At 40.2% G+C, this 21425-nt stretch overlaps 2 protein-coding genes and 1 pseudogene across 5 annotated transcripts; 2 read left to right on the forward strand and 1 right to left on the reverse strand.

Moving 5' to 3' along the window:
- Positions 1–66: 66 nt before the first annotated feature.
- LOC131780958 (rasGAP-activating-like protein 1) lies at positions 67–21290 on the reverse strand. 4 transcript variants are annotated; one of them, XM_059097590.2, is made up of 20 exons: positions 21185–21290; positions 20649–20742; positions 20070–20167; positions 19861–19917; positions 18208–18321; positions 17663–17819; positions 17271–17311; positions 16914–17037; positions 16309–16437; positions 6225–6316; positions 5565–5830; positions 5022–5086; positions 4643–4764; positions 3694–3877; positions 2856–2993; positions 2468–2612; positions 1979–2154; positions 1328–1465; positions 1007–1142; positions 67–791 (listed from the first exon to the last, which is right to left on the reverse strand). In XM_059097590.2, the coding sequence occupies exons 2-20, from the start codon at positions 20694–20696 to the stop codon at positions 472–474; spliced, it is 2550 nt and encodes an 849-aa protein (XP_058953573.2). In that variant the 5' UTR covers positions 20697–20742; positions 21185–21290; the 3' UTR covers positions 67–471. The 4 variants fall into 4 exon arrangements, with proteins under 4 accessions (XP_058953573.2, XP_066018143.1, XP_066018144.1 ...); XM_066162046.1 differs by having other exon boundaries at positions 5559–5830; XM_066162047.1 differs by lacking the exons at positions 20649–20742; positions 21185–21290 and adding an exon at positions 20772–20790 and having other exon boundaries at positions 5559–5830.
- Positions 7145–8776, forward strand: LOC136278977 (guanylate-binding protein 1-like; annotated as a pseudogene).
- LOC131780960 (guanylate-binding protein 3-like) lies at positions 10602–12891 on the forward strand. The gene has a single exon (XM_059097591.2). The coding sequence runs from the start codon at positions 10693–10695 to the stop codon at positions 12232–12234; it is 1542 nt and encodes a 513-aa protein (XP_058953574.2). The 5' UTR covers positions 10602–10692; the 3' UTR covers positions 12235–12891.
- Positions 21291–21425: the final 135 nt, after the last annotated feature.

Consider the following 21425-nt stretch of genomic DNA (forward strand, 5'->3'; position numbering starts at 1 on the left):
AGTGAAGAAGGCTTTTCGGTGTTCATTGGACTTGTTTGTGTGTTTGCATCTTTTGTTGTTGGATATATTGCTGTGAAAAAGTTTTATGAATAAAGATTTTAATACTAAATAACTATTTAGTGAATTTCAGATTGATAATAGGGCTATACAAGATGTTCTTTTTACTGAAATAAGGGGTTTCTAACGGCATAAATGTATTCCACATCGTCCTGTGGTCAACCACAAAATGAGATAGTGTCCTGTGGTCAAGGGTGCAAGCAACTTTAAGATCCTGTTTTTGTATACATGTATCAATGAGCTATGACTCTTTTTCCCTTTTCCTGATAGAGAACCACCCATGTCAACTTAAGAACAATCTTTGAATTGGACCAGTCTTGTTGAAAAAAATATAACTTGTATGTTTACATATGAAAATTTCCTTCATGTATCGAAGTGTTATCAATCAGTCCTTTTTCTCTTGATCTAATCCTCTTATTTTCTAATAGCTTTCTCCTCGAATGTTTGGTGAGTCTTTTCGAGTTCATCTATTACCTCCAACAGCTTCGTAGCCATAGCTCTTTCGGCTGTTGAAGACGTATGTGAGTCCTTTACTGATATCTCTTCATCTTTCGCTGTGTCGTAGGATTCTTGAGAATGTTTCCGCTGCTCATTAATTCCAAGAAATTTCTTTCGAATCTCGTCTCGACTTTGAAGAAGCTGTGTAAAAATCATCTGCGCTTCGGAGTCTGGGTCCAATGGATCTCGCCAGTCGCTCAAGGTCACGTGTGTATGTGTCCGCTGACAACCTCCAGCTGAAACAGGGCGTAGAAATTTTTTGTTAGTCTTCACAAGCTGGGGTTTAAAGTATTAAGGCGCAATCAACCGAGCCTTTCCCACTTTCTTATTGCAAGGCACGAGTGAGGCATGTGGGTGGGTTATAATCGACCTGCTTCACCGCTAGAGCTCTTCCTAAGGTTGGATTGGTTTTTATAACCCTTTTACAAAACACGTGATTGAATCCACTGACCTGATTGAATAACTCGCTTGCAGCATGTCCATTTGTTTTTGTGAAAGACTCCCGGATGGAAGTAATTGAGCAGATTAGTATTAGAAATGGTGGTCTTCCTTATCGCTGAAAGCCACTGATTCATTTCGTTCACATCCTGAAGACAAAGTAAAAAGTTATCAATTTTTTTGTTGCCTGCAGCGAGGCTCTTGCTTGCGGGCTCAGCAACAACCTTTGTGTAGCATACAAGCTGTCGGGGCAGGCGTGGTTTATTTTTCCACGAAGAATGCGCACAGTTTGCATTATTGCATGAGTTTCTGACGTGACGATAGTATAATTTACCTGAGCGGCGAGGTAGAGAATTTGCAGAGCTTCATCATAACCCTTACTGACCACTTGAAACACGTTGGGTTTTTGAAAAGCTGACTCGTCAACTCGTTCCACGGCAAGAATTTTTCTGGTTGGAAGAAACTGCCTTGTCTGTAAAGTGGAAAGGTCAATTAGACAGAATATGGGAGTGGCACACCCCCTTATTTTGTTACATCATACATTTATTACCATTACGATAGAAGCTAATGGTTGAACGCAGAGATCACGTCGAACTAAGTTATACCATCTGATTGGTTTCCGTATACATTTCGTCTTAATACAAAACTAATTCCGGACCAGCTGCTGAAGCGCATCTCGGTTTATATGTCAAGTTGCCTCCCCCCTCCCCCAATTCGCTCCTTTCCAGGCTTGTCGTGGTTTTTTTCGACTATTAGACGGTACCCGTGTAAGTCTTGGGGGTAGGAGGGGGAGGGGGGCAATGCGATGGTTACATGTCTTTTATAATAACACAACATCATGACCGAGGATAGGGATTGCACCTGCATCTTTTGGGTCAGCCATAAGAGTGCGGTGTCTCCGATGCCATTTACCGATATTTGGAAATAAATCTCACCACAGGTCTATTGTAATCTTATGCAACGCCTTGCTTTGATAATGTGTTACCTGTGAATCGTTTGTTTTGGCGTAAAGGAAATTCTCAGTGCTGAGCCAACAATGGCGCTTTTTGAACTTGAACGGCTTTGGCAGCCTGGTGTCCCTGTAGCGACTTTTCTTGAGAGAGCCTTCCTTGATGATCAGTGAGTGACTGAATACGGTCCTCCTGTGGTCACAACCTGGAACTGAAAATTATAGGAGACAGAGAATAAAAGAAGGAAACAAAAGTATTTTTAATTTAGCAATCAAAGAAACACCAGGAGAGCCTTAAAGGTAGAGAATCATCCGCGAAGATTTGCTCCCCTTTCGAGTGGTGGTGAAGAGGAGACTACATTTTTTGACCAATGGAATACGCCCAAAGTGTGCCTAAGCCGTCATTCACATACCACCTCCAATCGAAAATTCGTTATTTTTTCACTGTTTCATTCTTCGAGTCAAGACTGTTTTTCTGACTAAAGTTAGGATATGGCGAATGCCCTGCTATCAAAAGATAGTTACCTTCTGTATCTTCCACGTCTGCAAGCTGATCCAGGAAGTCCTTTACTTCATCAGTGTACAATGCGATCCATTTGTACAGTGGTCCCATCCATTCCTCCTTTCCGTTTTGAAGAGGGAGTTCTATGTTGCCAATCTTCTGGACAGTCTAACAACAAAGGCAACAAACAAAAAAGAACAATCAGAAATATTTCTTGCGGTTTGACGACAAAAGAGATTTCACGTTGTCCGGGAACGTTTAAAGAAAATTGCATCGTCGTGAATTAATTCTGATTGGGAAAGTCTTAAATTCGCAAATCAATGAAACCAACCCTTTCCCCTTCTCCTTCTTAAGTTTGACAGGCACACATTCTTATTTGTCGTCATCGTCCTTCTCTTCTTAAATACAGACCTTTGCTAGGATGGTTAGGGTGCGTGATACATTTTTGTCGGCGTGGTTTTCACGCAGACCGAAGAGCTTGGGTCCAAGTATTGCTGGCACATAGAATCGTAGAAACAGGAAACCACTCACGGCTGTGTACTTAGAGTCCTGAGAAAGGAATGATTTAGTCATTTCTAACATTTGAGATTGTATTAGCTACGATTAAATCAAGGCTGTGGTGGACTGAGGAGCAGTCTTTGCGTGCCTCTTTAGTTTCCAGGCTACACTGTGTCAATATACGCTATCTGAAATATCTTCAGTTTTGCGGACTTTGACATCTTCACTTTGCGCTTTATTTTCATTAGTTCTCCCGAAAGATTTGGGCTTCGGCTAACAGGATGAAAGATGGCGATTTTAGGAATTGGTTATATCACATAGAGGAATTTCCAATTCACCCTCCTAACCAATAAAAAGCAAAACTACAACCAACAGTGACTTGTCCACTTGTATTTTCCCGCGCATCCGGCAGGTTGCTTGAACTTAACTTTGAGCTCTGATTGACTCCTTGTGATATTTTCTATGATCTTATTGGCCGCTATGATTACTTTGGTTATTTTGGTTTTACGACCAATGCATACCATCCAATCTCTTTACTAGGAGATTGTTTTAAAACCACAAGCTTCTTAGAGGGACTGGCATCCAATTTCTTAAAGTTTCACCGCTGAAGCAAACACTGAGGTCATGGAAATTAAGGAAATGGAAATGTATTGTGAATAGTATGGAAAATATGTATGCTGATGTTCAAGTTTAAAGGGTTAATGGTGAAAACTGGAAATCAAGCTACAAATAAGCATTTCTGGTGATTCACCTCGTAATCAGGTATATCACCAAAGCGATCCGAGACTCTCCGAGCGAGATTCCTGAAGGCCGCGCGCATGTAGCTTGGACATTCTTTGACTGAGTTCAGGATTGACATCATGACTGTTTCTAAGTAAGTGGTCAACACTGACAGGCTCTTGTCTTGCTCGTCAACTGGCCTCAAGCTTAGGCGTCTGCAAACAGGTCAGGAAACTGAATTCATAGGTGTTATAATTTTCATAGGGGGTTTTACGAAAAGCAACGTCTCCGTGAGTGTTTCTCAGAAACGGTACCTAGTTTATCGTCTGCATCTGGTACCATCCTCGATCCTTTTTAGGCTACCATAAACGAATATGAGCGTTCCATTAACCCCTGTTCCTTCTTAAATGAACTCTGAACCTCCCCACTAGAGCTTCAAATTTGTAATAATCCATCTCCCCCTTCCCCTTCTCCTTCCCCACCCACTGTTCCTTCAATCTCGCCCCTTAAACAAACGTTCCCAAATAAAATTGTAGGTAAACCGAGAAGTCAAGTCAGTTAAGAAATACTGCTCAATCAAACACCAACTTCTCTGAGCCATTATAGTAATACTTGGAGAAAAAAAAATCGAAAAAAAAAAATCTGCGGTATCCGATGGTCTGATGTACGATTCTTAACGAGGACTCAGAACTTTTTCTTTATCCCGCGCTCGTGACAAGACGAAAAACATTTTTCTCTATGTCTTTACCGAGCTCAAAACTTGCCATCTCTGTTATTCTAATAGTAATACTTGTATCGCAGACAATGCAAATAATTGATATCTTGATCTGGGAAGGTAAATGCGTCCTTTTAATCACATGTTCTGCTAATCTCGTGTCTCTACTATTCCTTCCGATATGGTTTGTTTGTGGGGCCTAAGTTTTCAAAGGCTTTTATTTGTCAGTGATGATTGGTTCAAATGACCGACTAGTATACCTCACCTGAGAGCGCTTTGTTTCCGTTCCGCAGCTTTGCATGGATCGAGTTCGCAGTATTTGCGTTCTTCAAATATCTTGTCGAGAACTGGTTTCAATGTTTCCGAAAGGTATGGCATACCTACAATCTTACAGTGGAAAAACGACCTCAGTAGTCAGAAAATTTTACTGAAAAGAGGAACGATAGCAAGGTATCCAGGCCATAAAGCCATAGACGGTAAAGTTGTGGCTGAACCTCTGTGGAGACCTCGCATCTAAAACATGCATTTATTTCGTGTCCGAGCACCATACGTTTTTCGATGTTAGTCACCTGGATTGCTTGTTAAATTAAGATGATATTTCCTCGTTGATCATCTCATGTTTAGTTGAGCACTGTTTACATTACCTTCATGAATTGTTCCATACACTTGGCTGCCAGACTGTTGCCTCTAAACAGAGTCCTAGGACAACCTATAAACAAGAAAACAGCAACAACAAAAACGTTGTGTGGTTGGTAAACAAGTGAACTCTTCTGAGGAAAGTTTCTTGAGAGAGAATCCCACTTCTTCAAGATCTTCTATTTGCGCGAAATTCACATTCCAGATTTTTCATTTTTGTTTATATCCTCAAAGGGGTGGGGGGGGGGGGTGGAGAGTCGAGCTCTACTGTCTATTAGCACTTGAGGGCGTGAAAAGTTGATTCATGAAAAGAGTAAGGCAAATAGAGGCAATGACCCCTCCCCCCTTTTTCCTTAGCTTCCCCCTCTGGTCCTGAAGCAGGATTATACGATGGACTGGCTTTTGGATATTTCTATTGAATGCTTAGCATGAAGGCAAAGCCGAAGTTGCGATGGGTTCGTAGTAACTCCTTCTCAGCTATTTGATAACCTACGCTCTTATCAAAGTCTTTATCACATAAAGAAATTAAAGTACAAAGCCATTACTTATACTTGTATTCCTTATTTCGCGAAGAGTCAGATAGTCGAGAAACGGTATAACGAGATCTTGGCCAATAAACAGACGAACAAGCTGGTGAGCCAGAATTGCTTGGTCAGCGGCAGTCAGCTGTTCTATTAAGCTCAACGCTGTGGGATCCAGGCTCTCCGGGTCCTTAGCGGAGTTGACAAGAATCTCTATTAAAGACTGGTAACATTTCTGCGGTAAGACGCGTTCTTGAGTCAGACGGACCTTCATTCGGATACTACCGAGATTCTCTCTGTCGAAAGACGCAAAAGTGAATCCTTAACACTGAGTTAGAAAGTGATGAACATGATTTGTGTGTATTTCTTGACCGAACAGTTGACTCAAATAAATCTTCTCAAGCGATTGGCACAATTTCTATATGCATGGAGGGAAGACTGGAAAGCTGGTTTCGGAATATAAAGGCGAGATTTACTAATAAATCCTGAGAGATAATGCTTATTACTGAAAATTTATGGATACAAAGTTCTCTGTCGTAGTTTTGATTATTTCGTTTTTTCGTTTTCCTTACTTCTCACAAGCTCCCTCCGATAGTAAGTTACCAGAGAACCTCGATTTCATGCACTTAGACCCAGGTCCGCGTCCAAAAAAACATAAATAGACCCTAATTGGTATGATGCATGACTTACGTCTTAATTTCTTTCAACTGAGGCATCGGGAGCAGCTTGTACCAACAGTCTCGGGTTTGTCCTGGCTTAAGCTTCGACAGGAAAGTCGTGACCTGATAAAAAACAAAGGTAAATAAAGCCAAACATTGTAAGATTGTGCGGTCTTCGACTCTCGTTTGTAAAAACTGCTACAGCAAATTGGAGCAATTCTTTTTTAATGGTTGCCGAAAGTTATCTGGGATTACATTTAGTTTGCCTTACATCGCCCTGTGATTGGTCCAAAAAACTCATGACATCATATACACCAATCAGAAAAGATGTGGAAATAAATCAGGAGCCCATATAATGGGCTCCTGAATAAACTAATTACAACTTGACGAAAGAATATCAACTGATGATTGGTGTCATTGAAAAGTTTCTGAGTGTAAAGCGCTTGGACGGTTTTGTACTCTGTATACAGAGAAAACATTAAGTTCGAAATTTTTGGCTGCCTGGAAGTGCTTGAGAATTGTAAATAAAGGCAGAACATTTTCGTATAAATATTTTTTGGATTTCGAAGAGAAATATGGAAAAATATCGGACTTCCGGACGTTTAGTTATTTTAAGACCGTGTCCGGCTGCCGGACGTTTAGTCACTTCATTTCAGAAACGTCGGCGACACTGACAGCTTGCGTTACAATTCTTATTTGCTGCTTTGCATGGACAACAACCTCATTCACTCTTTCGCGCGCAAGCTCCTCTCCGCGGGCAGGAAACTTCAACTGATCCTTGGTCCTGTTTAACAAGGATGGCAAACTTCAATCAAAAAAATTGATGTATAAATGAAAACGTGGTGGATCAACATTTTCACCTTCCTCGGAATGCTCGCAAGGATTTTCGTGTTCCTGAATAAGTAATTCAGGGTATCGAAGTTGTGTATCAAACTCAGCAGGGAGTGGACCATGATTTGTTTACTGCTTATCGCCTTTGGGACGCTTCTCTCTGATTCGGGCTTCGTTATAGTAACCGAAGCACAACAAGCCAAGATCCTACTGCACTCAGTGAATAACAAAAGTTCGCCGAATGCATTTGAGCTGAACCTTGATGTTTTGAAAGAGATATCACAGATGGAGCGACCGATCCGAGTTATCGCCGCCGTTGAAAATGCTCGAGTTGGAAAATCAACCTTCCTAAACGTATTCAGTTCTATTATCAGTCGAGAGGGAAAATCTAACGCAATTAAAGAGGTTTTTAAATCTGGTGCCTCGTTGGATCCTGTCACTCGTGGTGTGTGGGCGCACATAATACGACATCCCGATAAAAATGGAAGCATACTTTTGCTTGATGTGGAAGGTACAGATCTAGGAAATGATAGTGTAACTGATCGCCTTAGTATGTTTACAGCCATGTTGTCTTCCGGACTGAATAGATTTGCGCTACAAGTCGTGAAAAACGGAGATATCGACTTCGTTTACCGCATAGTACGCTTGAGCGAGCTTGTCTTCGAAGGAAGAGATATTCCAAATAATTTCCCCAAACTTCGAATCGTTTTACGGAAAAATCTAGACGTCCCCTTGAAGATTATATCCTTCAGAAAATCTTTCATCCTGACGGGCAGAGCATGGGAAAGGAGAAAACGATCAAGAAATACTTTACAAAAGATCGTATTTCAGTGAGTCACATCCCTTCGGTGGATAATCCCTCCGAATTATTCAGAGACCTAAAGCAATTGCAAAAAGAGTTCTGCTTGGAATTTGTTCGAAAAGTTGGTGCAGAAGATGAAGGACAGCCCTGTAAAAAATACTTCTAAAGGCCTTCCGATTGACGGTGAAGCACTTCGTGTCCTCACTAAAAAGCTCGTTGAAGCAATGAATAGTGCTAATGTTTCTTGGAAAGATTTCGGAGATGTATATGCCGTCATAGAAAGGTATATTTGTACAAGAAGATACGAAAAGTATATCAAGTCTGTCTTACTGCAGCAGACCTCGAGAGAAATGGAAGACAATATGTTGAAAGCTTTACGTAAATTTGAACAGGAATGCAGTCTACTAAGCGAGATAGAAAAGGCGGAGGAAGCACTTACGAGTACGCTGAAAGAGAAAAGAAAGCGCGAGGAGGAAGAAAAAAAGAAGACAAGAAGAATGGAGAAGATTGGAAAAACAGAGAACAAGATATGAAGAAGTAATAAGGACAATAATGGAATAAAAAGGAGACTAGAGGAAGGAAAAAAAAGACGAGAAGAAAAAGAAAATTGGTGGGAATATGCTAAGAGCGCTGCTAAGTATTTAACCCCACTCCTCGCAGGTGCCTACTTTTTCAGCGACGAAGATCTGAAAGACAATGTAACAACTCTTTCCTGCTCCGAGTTCAACGATATCGGCCTGAGGGGGGTCTGCTGGAAATGGAATGAAAACGCTCAGAAGACCTTCGGACTGACTTGGGAGGACTGCGGAGTGATTGCTCAGGAAGTTAAAGTTCTATATCCTTGGGCTGTGACAGAAAGAACGGATGGCTATCTACGAGTGCACTATGGCATTCTGCATGAAATGATCAACGTTGCCCACAGCAAAAGGCAGTCATCTCGTTTCTTTTAAGTTTTTATAGTTGTATCAGTCAATCTGGAATCCCTAACCTAGACTTGTTTACTTGTTTCAGTTGTAGCGCATAGTCAAAACCAAGAGAATGGAAACATCTTATCATAATGGATGTAGGACGGAAGCCAGGACCCCCAAAAAGAGTTCCGTAGACTGATCGAGTGAGAAAAAATATGATAGTGGATTTTGATAGAAAAATGCTGGCTGATTAATGTCAAGTAGTTTGAAGTTGTTTTGTTGTATAGGTTTTATATCAAGGGACTGTATCTATACGCCACTCCTTTAAATCGTGGAAACGAGGCGCAGCCATTAAACCACTGATATTGCCTACACTTATTATTGCCTACACGGAAATCTTCAATTAAAGTTACATCTTTACAACATGAATCTCAAACATGGTTGTGCAAATTGAGGTCACGTAACTGAGCGCCATTTATTCGGCCTTTGTAGCATAAATGGGTGAAAGGTGTTTATTCTGTTATTTTATATGAAAGGGCCATACAATCTACAGTTCTAACCAAATTTCAGGTTATTTAGCTCTGTATTACGCGACACCGTATTAAGCGGGTACCCTGTAACAAACGGTCGATTTCGACAGGTCCAGAATTTTTTTCCCTCAAATGCTGTAACTTTTGCCTCTATCATGGATAATGATCAGATGAAATAGCGTTTTTGACCTTTTTTTTTATGACTTACCTCTGTGGCACCTGTATTAAGCGATCATACCGCCATTCTTCGTTAATGACTGCTGAACACAGGTTCGACTGCACCATTTTCGTCCCATTTACGGTTGGATATTAAACGAGGCTCACTAAGGTAATCACTGTTTACATCCATTCTTTATGCATTCATGCAGAACAGCTACTGATATATCGTAAGCTGTTTATGACAGGGCCAGCCATGCTAAACCAATGCAAAATATGGCCACGTGATTAGGCATGTGAACTCCGAAGAGGCCTCAATCGCTTTTGCGTAACAAACGAGTGAAATTGTACGTGTATCTGTGTTATCCTTCGAAATATCTAGTTTTTACCACATTCTAACTCAGTGAGTTGCGTACTGGGACGAAAAACACGATGTTATTGTTATTTTGTTCTTGTTCTTAATCATTTATCCGATTTATTGTAGGGATGATATTTTACGAATTCTCGCACCTCACTATAGTTCAGTAAGGTACATTTTAAGACTAGAAGACGCGAAATCATCACTGATTTTGACCTGTTGAGCATGAAAGTGGCTTATCTTGACGTTACTCGACAGAAAGCGAACCTTTCAAACATGGACGCCTTAAACGCCAACTATTTTAAAGTACTTCTGTAACTCTCTATCCTCATCACTTCCTTCTGAGTCACTGACACAGGTCAGAGCGCGGGGTTCTTGAAGGCTTCATCGTCTGCCATGCAGAAGTACCCTTCTGTGCAAGCAAGTCCTGTGTTGGCATGCTGGCATGCTGCTGCCGGTGCTTTTGTGATGAGCAGTGGCACGGGAAGCCCCCTGTCCCCCAGCTATCCATGACCCTCCCTACATACTTCGCCCCTTCGGTTTCATAACGAAAGTGAAACCGCTTATACTGCATCTTTGATCAGGAATTAATGTGTTTTGCAACGTTTGCAAGGCTTGAAACGCCCCGGAAAGAATGAAAACCAACGAAGGTAAAATGAAGCAGACTTTTCCATACTTAACAACAGTTAACGTGTAGGTCTTTAAATGGAGACCATAGAGACCATAGAGATAAGGAAAATCTAGTATCATTTAGCATTAGTAAAATGCAAATTACTCTATGGCTTCCTGCTTGACCGAAAGTGATTTCATGAATTTTAAACAGGTGTTTCACCCACGTGGTCTCACCGAATAAATGATTTGGGGTAACGAATTTGTTAATTAAACTCCTTTCTTTGAATAGCAGGGAGTGAATCATGATTTGCCTTCTCCTTATCGCTTTTGGAACGCTTCTCTCTGATTCGGGCTTCGTTATAGTAACCGAAGCACAGCAAGCTAAGATCCTACTGCGCTCAGTGAATGACAAAAGTTCGCCGAATGCATTTCTGCTGAACCCTGATGTTTTGAAAGAGATATCAGAGATGGAGCCACCGATCCGAGTTATCGCCGCCGTTGGAAATGCTCGAGTTGGGAAATCAACTTTCTTAAACTTAGTTGGCCATATTTTGGATGAAAAGAGAACATCTTCTGTAATTGAAGAAGTTTTTAAAACCGGCGCTTCAATGAAGGCAGTCACTCGCGATGTATGGGCATACGTTATTCGCCAAAAAGAGGGAAGCATGCTGTTGCTTGACGTGGAAGGTACGGATTTAGGAGACGACACTGTCACTGATCGCCTAAGCATGTTTACAGCCATGATGTCTTCCAGATTGAATGTTTTTGCAGTAGACTTTGTGGGAAACGCTGACACTGATTTCCTTTATCGAATGGCACGCTTGAGCAACCTTGTGTTCAAAGATAAAAACATTTTAGATCATTTCCCAAAACTGCAAATCGTGTTGCGGACTAATCTCGGTAGTGATGGCGATTATAACTTCGAAGAAATTATCAGAGGTGAAACTTATAAAGGGAAGGAAGATAAAATGGAAACGATCTATAAATTTTTTCCGAAGGATTCCATCGCAGTCACCCGGATTCCGTATGTTCACAATGCCGCTCAACTATTCAGAGATCAAAATGTGTTAGAAAACAGCTCTGCTTGGAAAGCGTTCAAAACCGCGATCGAGAAAATTAAGGAAAGTCCAAAAAAAAAAACTTTTGAAGGAAGTTCTATCGACGGTGAAGCGCTTAGCGACCTCGCCGAGCGGCTGGTTCAAATAATGAACAATAATTCATGGGAATATTTTGGAAACGTGTACGAAACCTGGGAAAGAGATATTTGTAGAAAGAGTTACAAAGAGCACATTGAGCCGGTTTTAAAGCGGAGAACCTCAATCAAAATACAAGACGAGATGATAGAGGCCTTAGACAAATTTAAACTTGTGTGTAACCTACAAGGAGAAATAGACCATGCGAAGGAAGAGCTCAAGCGTACAGCAAGGGATAAAAGAGAGTTTGAAGAACAGGAACACCAAAGGAAAGAAGAAAGAAGAATACAAGAAGAGAAGAGAAAAAGAGATGAAGAAAGTTGGTGGGAATATGGAAAGACCGCTAGTAGTTATTTAGGTACATTTATCGCAGGTGCATACATTTTCAGTGATAAAGATCTGAAAGACAACTTAACAACCCTTTCCAGCTCCGAGTTCAACAATATCGGCCTGAGGGGGGTCTGCTGGGAATGGAATGAAAACGCTCAGAAGACCTTCGGACTGACTGGGGAGGACTGCGGAGTGATTGCTCAGGAAGTTAAAGTTCTGTATCCTTGGGCTGTGACAGCAGGAACGGATGGCTATCTACGAGTGCACTATGGCATTTTGTATGAAATGATTAACGTTGCCCACAGCAACATGAACTTGTAGCGTTCATATTGAGTTTTCATTGTTGTATTAGTCAATCTAGAATCCATTATCTTGACTTTTTAACTTGTTTTCAGTTGTAGCACTTATTCAAAACCAAGAGAATTGAAACACCTAATCATGACGGATGTAGATCGGAGGCCAGGACCCCCCAAAAAAGGGTTTCGTAAAATGACCGAGTGAGGAAAGATTTGATGGTGGATTTTGATAGAAAAATGCAGGCTGATTAATGTTAAGTAGTTTGGAGTTGTATTGTTGTATAGGCTCTCTGTAAAGGGACTGTATCTATACGCCACTCCTTTAATTCATGGAAACGAGACACAGTCATTAAACCATTGATATTGCTTACACTTATCGCTTATTATAAAAATCTTCAATTATAGTTACATATTTACAACATGAATTTCAAACGTGCCCAGGTTGTGTAAATCGAGGTCACGTGACCGAGCACCGACTAAAATAGCCTTTTAGTGCTGTCATGAGCACATTTATACGGCCTCTGTGGCATAAATGTGTATTTGTGTTCTGCTATTTTATATGAAAGGGTCGTACAATCTACAGTTCTGACCAAATTTTAGGTTATTTAGACCTGTATTACGCGGCACCGTATTAAACGGTCACCCTGGAATAAACGGTCGGTTATCAATTTTTTCCCTTCAACTGCTGTAACTTTTTCTTCCATCATGGATAATTATCGCATAAAATAGCGTTTTTGTCCTTTTTTTTACATACCTCTGTGGAACCTGTATTAAACAGTCATACCGCCATTCCTCGCGGGTGACTGCTTAACACAGGTTCGACTGCACTATTTTCGTCCCATTTACGGTTGGACATGAAACAAGGCTCAGTCAGGTTAACAATGTTTACGGCCATTTCTTATGTTTCTAACATATCGTAAGCTCTTAATGACATAAGGCCAGCCATGCTCAGCCAATGCAAAATATGGCCACGTGAACAGGCACGTGACCTCTGAGGAGGCCTCGATCGCTTTTGCGTTATACGTGTACCTGTGTTATCCTTCGAAATTTTTTTTTTTAACAACATTCTAACTCAGTGAGATGTATACTAGGACTGAAAAATGCCTTATTATTATTATTATTGATATTTTTCTTCATTAAGTTACTTAATCACTTATCCGCTCTAAAATTCTTTTGAAATGAAGCTTTTCACGATAAGCACCGGCAGCAGCATGCCTTGTCGAGCCGAAGACGAGCTAGTGGAAAACGTCCGCCTGTCAGCGAAACTGCTCCTGTAACAACACAGGACTTGCTTGCACAAAAGGGTGGTTCTGCATGACAGACGATGAAACATTTAAGAACCCCCACGCTCTGACCTGTGTCAGTGACTCAGAAGAAAGTAATGAGGATAGAGTATTGAAGAGAAACTTTACAATAGTTGGCTTTTAAGACGTCCATGTTTAAAATGTTCGCTTTTTGTCGAGTAACGTACGAGATAAGTTACTTTCATGCTCAACAGGTCAAAATTAGTGATGATATTGCGTCTTTTAGTCTTAATATGTATCTTAATGCGATAAAGTGAGGTGCGAGAATTCGTAAAATAACATCTCTACAATGAAACTTTTGTGATGAGCGGTGACACGAGAACCCCCCTGGTTCCCCAACCATCCATGGCCCACTGGTGATTCAAGTTCCTTCATAGTTCGTCCCTTCGGATTCATAAGGAAAGTGAAACTGCTTAAACTGCATCTTTGACAAGGAATGTGTTTTGCAACGTTTGCAAGGCTTGAAACGCCCCGGAAAGAAAGAAAAACTATCGAAGGTAAAATGAAGCAGACTTTTCCATACTTCAGAACAGTTAATTTCTGAGTCTTTAAAAGGAGACCATAGAGATTAGGAAAATGCAGTGTCATACTTCATTGGTAAAATGCAAATTACCTTATGGCTTCCTCCTAGACCGGATGTGTATTTCATGAATTTTAAAGAGGTGTTTTTCCCTCGTAGTCTCACCGAATAAATAATTTAGGTTATCGAAATAGTGTATCAAACCCTTTCTTTGAACAGCAGTGAGTGGACCATGATTTGTTCACTGCTTATCGCCTTTGGAGCGCTTCTCTCTGACTCGAGCTTCGTTATAGTAGCCGAAGTACAACAAGCCAAGATCCTTCTGCACTCAGTGAATAACAAAAGTTCGCCGAATGCATTTGAGCTGAACCCTGATGTTTTGGAAGAGATATCACAGATGGAGCGACCGATCCGAGTTATCGCCGCTGTTGGAAATGCTCGAGTTGGAAAATCAACCTTCCTAAACGTATTCAGTTCTATTTTCAGTCTAGAGAGAAAGTCTAACGCAATTGAAGAGGTTTTTAAATCTGGTGCCTCGTTGAATCCTGTCACTCGTGGAGTGTGGGCGCACATAATACGACATCCCGATAAAAATGGAAGCATACTTTTGCTTGATGTGGAAGGTACAGATTTAGGAAATGATAGTGTAACTGATCGCCTTAGTATGTTTACAGCCATGTTGTCTTCCGGACTGAATATTTTTGCACTACATGTCGTGAAAAATGGAGACATCAACTTCCTTTATCGCATAGTACGCTTGAGCGAGCTTGTCTTCGAAGGTAAAGAAATTCCAAATAATTTCCCCAAACTTCGAATCGTGTTACGAACAAATCTGAACGTCCCCGATGATGACAGCCTTGAAGATTATATCCGTCAAACAATCTTTCATCCTGACGGGCAGAGTATGGGAAAGGAGGAAATTATCAAGAAATACTTTCCAGAAGATCGTATTTCAGTGAGTCGTATCCCTTCGGTGGATAATTCCTCTGAATTATTCAGAGACATAAAGCGCTTGCAAGAAAGTTCTGCTTGGAAATCGTTCGAAAAGTTGGTGCAGAAGATGAAGGACAGCCCTGTGAAACATTCATCAGGAGGCCCTCCAATTGACGGTGAAGCACTTCTTGTCCTCACCACAAAGCTTGTTGAAGCAATGAATAGTCCTAATGATTCTTGGAAAGATTTCGGAGATGTATATGCCGCCATGGAAACATATATTTGTACAAGAAAATACGAAAAGTATATCAAGCCCGTCTTACTGCAGCAGACCTCGAGAGAAATGGAAGAAAATATGTTTAAAGCTTTACGTAAGTTTGAACAGGAATGCAATCTACAAAGCGAGATAACAAAGGCGGAAGAAGAACTTATGGGTACGCTGGAAGAGAAAAGAAAGCGCGAGGAAAACGAAAAAAGAAGACAGGAGGAAGAAAAAAGAAGACAGGAGGAAGAAAAAAGAAGACAGAAGGAAGAAAAAAGAAGAGAGGAGGAAGAAAACAAAAGACGAGAAGAAGTGAAGAGAAAACAAGAGGAAGAAAGCTGGTGGGAATATGCTAAGAGCGCTGCTAAGTATTTTGCCCCATTCCTCGCGGGTGCATACTTTTTCAGCGACGAAGATCTGAAAGACAATGTAACAACGCTTTCCTGCTCCGATTTCAACGATATCGGCTTGAGGGGGGTCTGCTGGAAATGGAATGAAAACGCTCAGAAGACCTACGGACTGACTGGGGAGGACTGCGGAGTGATTGCTCAGGAAGTTAAAGTTCTGTATCCTTGGGCTGTGGCAGAAGGAACGGATGGCTATTTACGAGTGCACTATGGCATTTTGCATGAAATGATCAACGTTGCTCATAGCAACAGGAACTCGTCTTGTTTATTTTAAGTTTTCATCGTTGTATTAGTCATTGTAGATTCAATGATTTTGACTTTTTTACTTGTTTTCAGTTGTAGCACTTAGTCAAAACCAAGAGAATTGAAACACGTAATCATAGGGCTCATAGAGAACTCCATCAACTCCATCAAGCGCAGAATACTGCTTCGATGAACGTTTTTGTTTCGCGTTTTATCGGCTGAGAACATGTAAATGCTGAATTTTTTCAAATCTGTCGCTTGGAGCCATTTAGAAAAATCTTTCACGTTATCACAAAATTATAAATGCCTGTAACCCCTGTAACTGTTTGAAAATTAAACCAAATATTTTTGTTACTTCTGAAAGGAATGGTGGACATATTACGAATGAAAATCACCATCATTATATAAACCCCACAGTTTCATTGATTACCTGCCCAAAACAGCAGAGTGCATCAGATTCAATCTTCACTTCAGCAGTCATCTTTAGTTCCTGTAGCGGTTCTTTCACGTCCACCTCTAAGCACTTCTGTTTTGCAGGAATCCACATCTTTTTGTGCCCCTGGAGAGATAAAAAAAAGATTTTAAGGGATCATTTCATCTCCCTCAGACAAATTTATGAGGCCACCGTAATTAAGGTTCCCATAAGTCATGTTCCTGTCCAAGTTTGCTCGAAATTTGAAGCTTTTAATATATTAATACTGGTGGATTATCCGTAAGTTTTACAAGTTATGGTAGTTATGGAAGTTTTTATGACCATGAGAATGTTGGAATGATGGGTGGGGGGGGGGGGGAAAGAACCGGGAGCAAGGAAAGAGGTGCCCCCCCCCCCTTATTTCCCCTCTCAACCACAAATAAAATACTTCTTTGTCAGCGGAACTCAGGTGAAGCCTTCATGTAAGATACCAGTGGAACACGAACGCTGTTTTTGGATGGGACACTTTACTCTTCACCTTAAAGGCCGTGGATTTTATTCCATTAATTGCCGCCACCCCTGGATTGACTAACCATTTCCTACACTCTGCTGTAAATTTTTACCTCTGCGAGTTTGACGACTGTTTCTCGTAATGATAATCGCATCTGACCACCGCCTGTACTTGATTCCCTGAGGGTGAGCTTTACAGATGGCTCTAAAATGCTACGGCCTGTCTCGGGAAGGTCCCTAGAGGAGATAGATGAACATGTAACTTCTCCTCAGCAATTTTAATACATTATCCAGCAAACAGGTGACGAGAATAGACAACGATCTTAGTTTGAGGATATTCTGTTGAGAAAACACCAAATTCTCTTGACTAGTTTACAAAGAAATATGTGAAGGTCAGAAGTGAGAATTTCTAGTCAGATCTAGGACACTTTATTGATTAAAATTAGGTACATGATCTGAGGTCCAATTACCTGACTTCTACAACTTTTGCTCTGATTTTCTTAACATCTCCCTGGTTGTAAAGAAGGGGAAAAAAGCATCCTGTTACAAATTATTCTCTTTGAATTCCACCCATCCAGGAGCACAGTAAAAACGCTACGTTAGACCCTGAAATGGGAAGACGGTAACAAGTATACTATTCCGTCCCGGAGGTGAAGAGGAGTAAGATCTCCACCTTCACTTGCTTCAGTGCTCTCGTAACATTTTTAATTAAAAATTAGTTACTGCTATTGTGTTGTTCCTCGTTAGTCTTCGTCGTAAAATAGTTAGTGGTCGTGATTTCTTCGGGACATTTGGTAAAAACTTAACTTTGTGGCTTTAGGTACTCGTGAAATTTAGTCGTGTTGTGCGACTTTTCCCTTACCTTTTCGAAAAGTGTTGTTTCAATTCTGATATCACCTTGAATGTCTGAGTAGTTGTGCATATCGGCTAAAGACACGGGAAACCATTTGTCCAGTCCCTTGGAACTTTGCGCCAATGTCTCGCGGTCAAATGTCACTCGACCAATAAGATCATCGACCCTAGCGAAAAAAAGAAAAGCACTTTCGAAGTTACCAACTAAAACTGGGTAACATTTGTGATGATTCAAAATTGTGTGTGGCAGCAGATGAACCTTAGTTAACCTAACTGCCAATGAGAACTCAATACATTTTGACCGTTTGAAGCGCGGGAAAACGCAAGTGTCAAGACGCAGAGGGTAACTGTTTGCTTTTGATTGGTTCAGAGGGCGGCACGAGCTTTCTAGACCAATCACAAAAAAAGAAACACCAATACAATTTTATATTTCTATCGACAGTCAAATGAAAATTGCCGTTTGCGCGGAACGGTCTTTTGAAACATGGTTCATTACATAATGTCAGTTTTGTCGGTCGAAAAGCATTCGAACGAGAAAAGTGCAGCTATTATTACCCAATGGTGTCCTCATCATAAACAAAAACAGACAAATTCGTAAAACCAACTGGAAGAAACATAGTATACTCTTCTCCCCAAAATGGCTCCAAATCTCTCCAAACTGTGGCAGTTCTACAAAAGAGGAAAAAGTGTCACAACTTAGGTGATAAGTTATTTCACGAGAAAAAAAATTAATGCACAAGCCAAATGTTGTTAATATCAATGTTCCTTAGGTTCCGAGGAAATGTCTAGGTGTGCTTGAAAATGTTAAAAGGGAAATTGAATTTTAACCTGGCCTAAAGGGTATCGAGAGCGTTGACAAAAATCCTTTATTGAGACAAGGTGAACAGAGCGAGCAAATCAAAACAAGCGATTTTCAACCCCTCTAGTTTGATTTTAATAGTGGTCTAGGAGTTCAGAAGAAAAAAAGAATCAACAGTGTGTCGTGCTTACTTTATGATCTTCGCGACAAAACTGTTTTTATTACAACATTAAGTTATTGCCTAAAAAAGGCCTTGACATGTTCCTCCAGATCAGGCCGCTACCATAATCAATTTAGTTATTCAATTACCCAAGGAGACTCAAAAGTTTACCGAAATGTTTTGAATAGAGTCATTACGGTTGGTACTACCTGGCGTGAAGAATTATTCATTCTGGGCCGAAGGATTTGTCACAAGATTTGCATTTATCTCCCACGCAAAACTGAATTCATTGAACCGATTCGAGCGGGCAAAACGGACGGAAATTGATTTATATCTGTTGATGCGATCTTCAAGACCCTTTCCCTTCTCATATCCGTTTTGAACTAGGTATAATAGCCTCGTGAACGACAAAGAGCCCTTTGTTCTTTCACCAGATTGATATTTTAGAAATTAAAATTATTTTCCGCTTTGCTCGATCAAACTAAACGTTGTCTTAAATTGACCTCAACTCAAAGTTAAAATGGTTCAGTTAATTATCACCTTTAATTAACTGCTTTTTTACACCTCGCAAGAGTCAATTACACCAGATGGTCTCTGAGCAATAAACATCTAATTAGGGTATAATTTTTCTACTATGATCTTCGACTTGGAAGAATGAAAAAAAAAGTGGATCGATGACCTTTTTTCCCGTTTTTTTTTTTTTTTTTATATACCAAGCTTTGTTTATATTTGAGTCAGTATGTAGATTTTGGTCAAATCACTTTTACGAATGTGATCGGGTTTATTCGATATACACTGCTTGAACAGATCATAGATGTCGCCTGCTTTCGGATCGTAAGCGAAAGAATCGTAACTAAGGGGCCGAAAAGCAATTTGTAATGTAACCACGTCCGCTAGGTGCCTGATTTCGTCTGTGCATTTTTACAAGGAAGTAAGTTTTATTCAAAGATTTGTCGCGAGATTAAATCAGCTGTCATGGCGTTGTTCACTTACTGTTTACTTTGTTAAATTTTGGACTCTACACTTTCTTGTTTATTCCCGTCAGATATTTAAACATTGGAAGCGGAAAACCCCGTAAAGTATGTGGCAACTAAGCAATTTTAACTTAAAATCATACAAAGTTACTTGCGATTTTCATAGATTGTAACACCTTTTAGCAATGATTTACTTTCATCAAAAGACTTGACACTCGTTGTTAGTACAGTATAAGTCAATTAGCAACAGAAAAAGCCCAAAGGTATTTACTTACCTCGCTACAGGCTCGTTGTCCACTTTCACGATGCAGTATGGATCACTCTTTCCAGAGCTATTTACAAAATAAAATAAAACAAAATCAAATAATTCCCGAGTGAACTAACTGAACATTGACCGGGACAAAATTCCTTTCTTTCAAAAGCGTTAATAACGTGCGAAAAACAAATATATTATTTAAGAATGAAATCGTCCGCTCCAACTCACATGTCCTTCCGAGGTAAATTCTTTCCCTCGCCAATGCGAAGATACAAAATAGTGCTCTTCGCCATTTTACCGGGTTGATTTTCGTCTACAAGGCGGAACTGTTGGCAGAAACAAGTATAACAGAGGAAAACTGATGCAAGATCAACGGTGGTGTTAGCACCCTAACTTTTTGTCGGGAAACAACGGAAAAACTCCTCCCTTACGAGTAGAACTCTCAGTTTAAAAACCGATTCATTAACGGTCCATGTGACTCCCTGGGCGCCGAGTTGCGTAAAAGCTATCAAATAATATCATAATATATTGTCTGACCCGCGGACCATCAAAGGAATTTGTTTATCTCTAAGCCTATTTGCAGGTTAGCATATCATTAAATTGTTAAAAATAACAGACAGCCTGTATCTGACAATAAGCGAGCACTCTCAAAATTTTGAGCAATGAATCTCATTATCCTCTGTGCGAAAATTGTGTTGATCTATAAAACTCTCAATTAAGGTCCCATACGTTCGAATGGTAACTAAGAATATGGTTACTTTCGTCGAAATTATCATTTTTTTTAAATTTTGGTCTCAAACGTCTTACAATATCGCTGTCTATGTTGTGTGACGTTTTGTTGTTTTTTCTCTCCATGGCTGAGCAACTGCGTCATTCATGAGATGAAATATAGGGGGCAGTCCTGAAACAAAATATAAGAGCAGCATTTACGTTTGTTATAATACTTTTCACTGTCACAAAAACGTTATCAAGTCATCTGCTCCATTCATGGTTACCCTTGGAGCATCCTTAGATAAGAAGAGAACAAAAAAATTATTAATTAAAAAAAAAAAAAAAGAAAAAGTATTATAGTCTCCTACGACGTACGAAATTTTGGAAGACAACTTTATATGCTTTGTTGCAGACTTATTTAAGAGTTATAAAGCAGCGGACTGAAAGTGTTGTGATCATAAAATCTTAATAGTTCCTTGTCTGATTGTCTGAGGTCTCCCACGGTTTAGCGATAGAGTTAATCGCAACTGAAACTCGGGGATATTACTTCAAATGAGAATATTTTTTCTGGGATATCCATTACTAATGTCTTATAAGAACCAATTTGTTAAGTTTTGTGTAGCGGCACCTACCTGATTTTATATGGGATTCGTTTGCGATATCCAAGGTAATTGAATCGAAGCGAAAATATCTCTTATTAATTTCCTATTTCCTTCTTCCTGTTGCTGTAAGTTGTTGTAGCTTTTTTTAGCCCAACTCAGATATTATATTTCACACCCATTTGGAGCCCTCCTGATGACGTAACATAGTTACGGGGTCACTAGGTTTAATTTTTAAATGTTTTTGGATATTCAAGTAACAGATACAAAAATA

Source organism: Pocillopora verrucosa, chromosome 2 (genome assembly GCF_036669915.1).
Source record: "Pocillopora verrucosa isolate sample1 chromosome 2, ASM3666991v2, whole genome shotgun sequence".
In the NCBI taxonomy this organism is placed as follows: domain Eukaryota; kingdom Metazoa; phylum Cnidaria; class Anthozoa; order Scleractinia; family Pocilloporidae; genus Pocillopora; species Pocillopora verrucosa.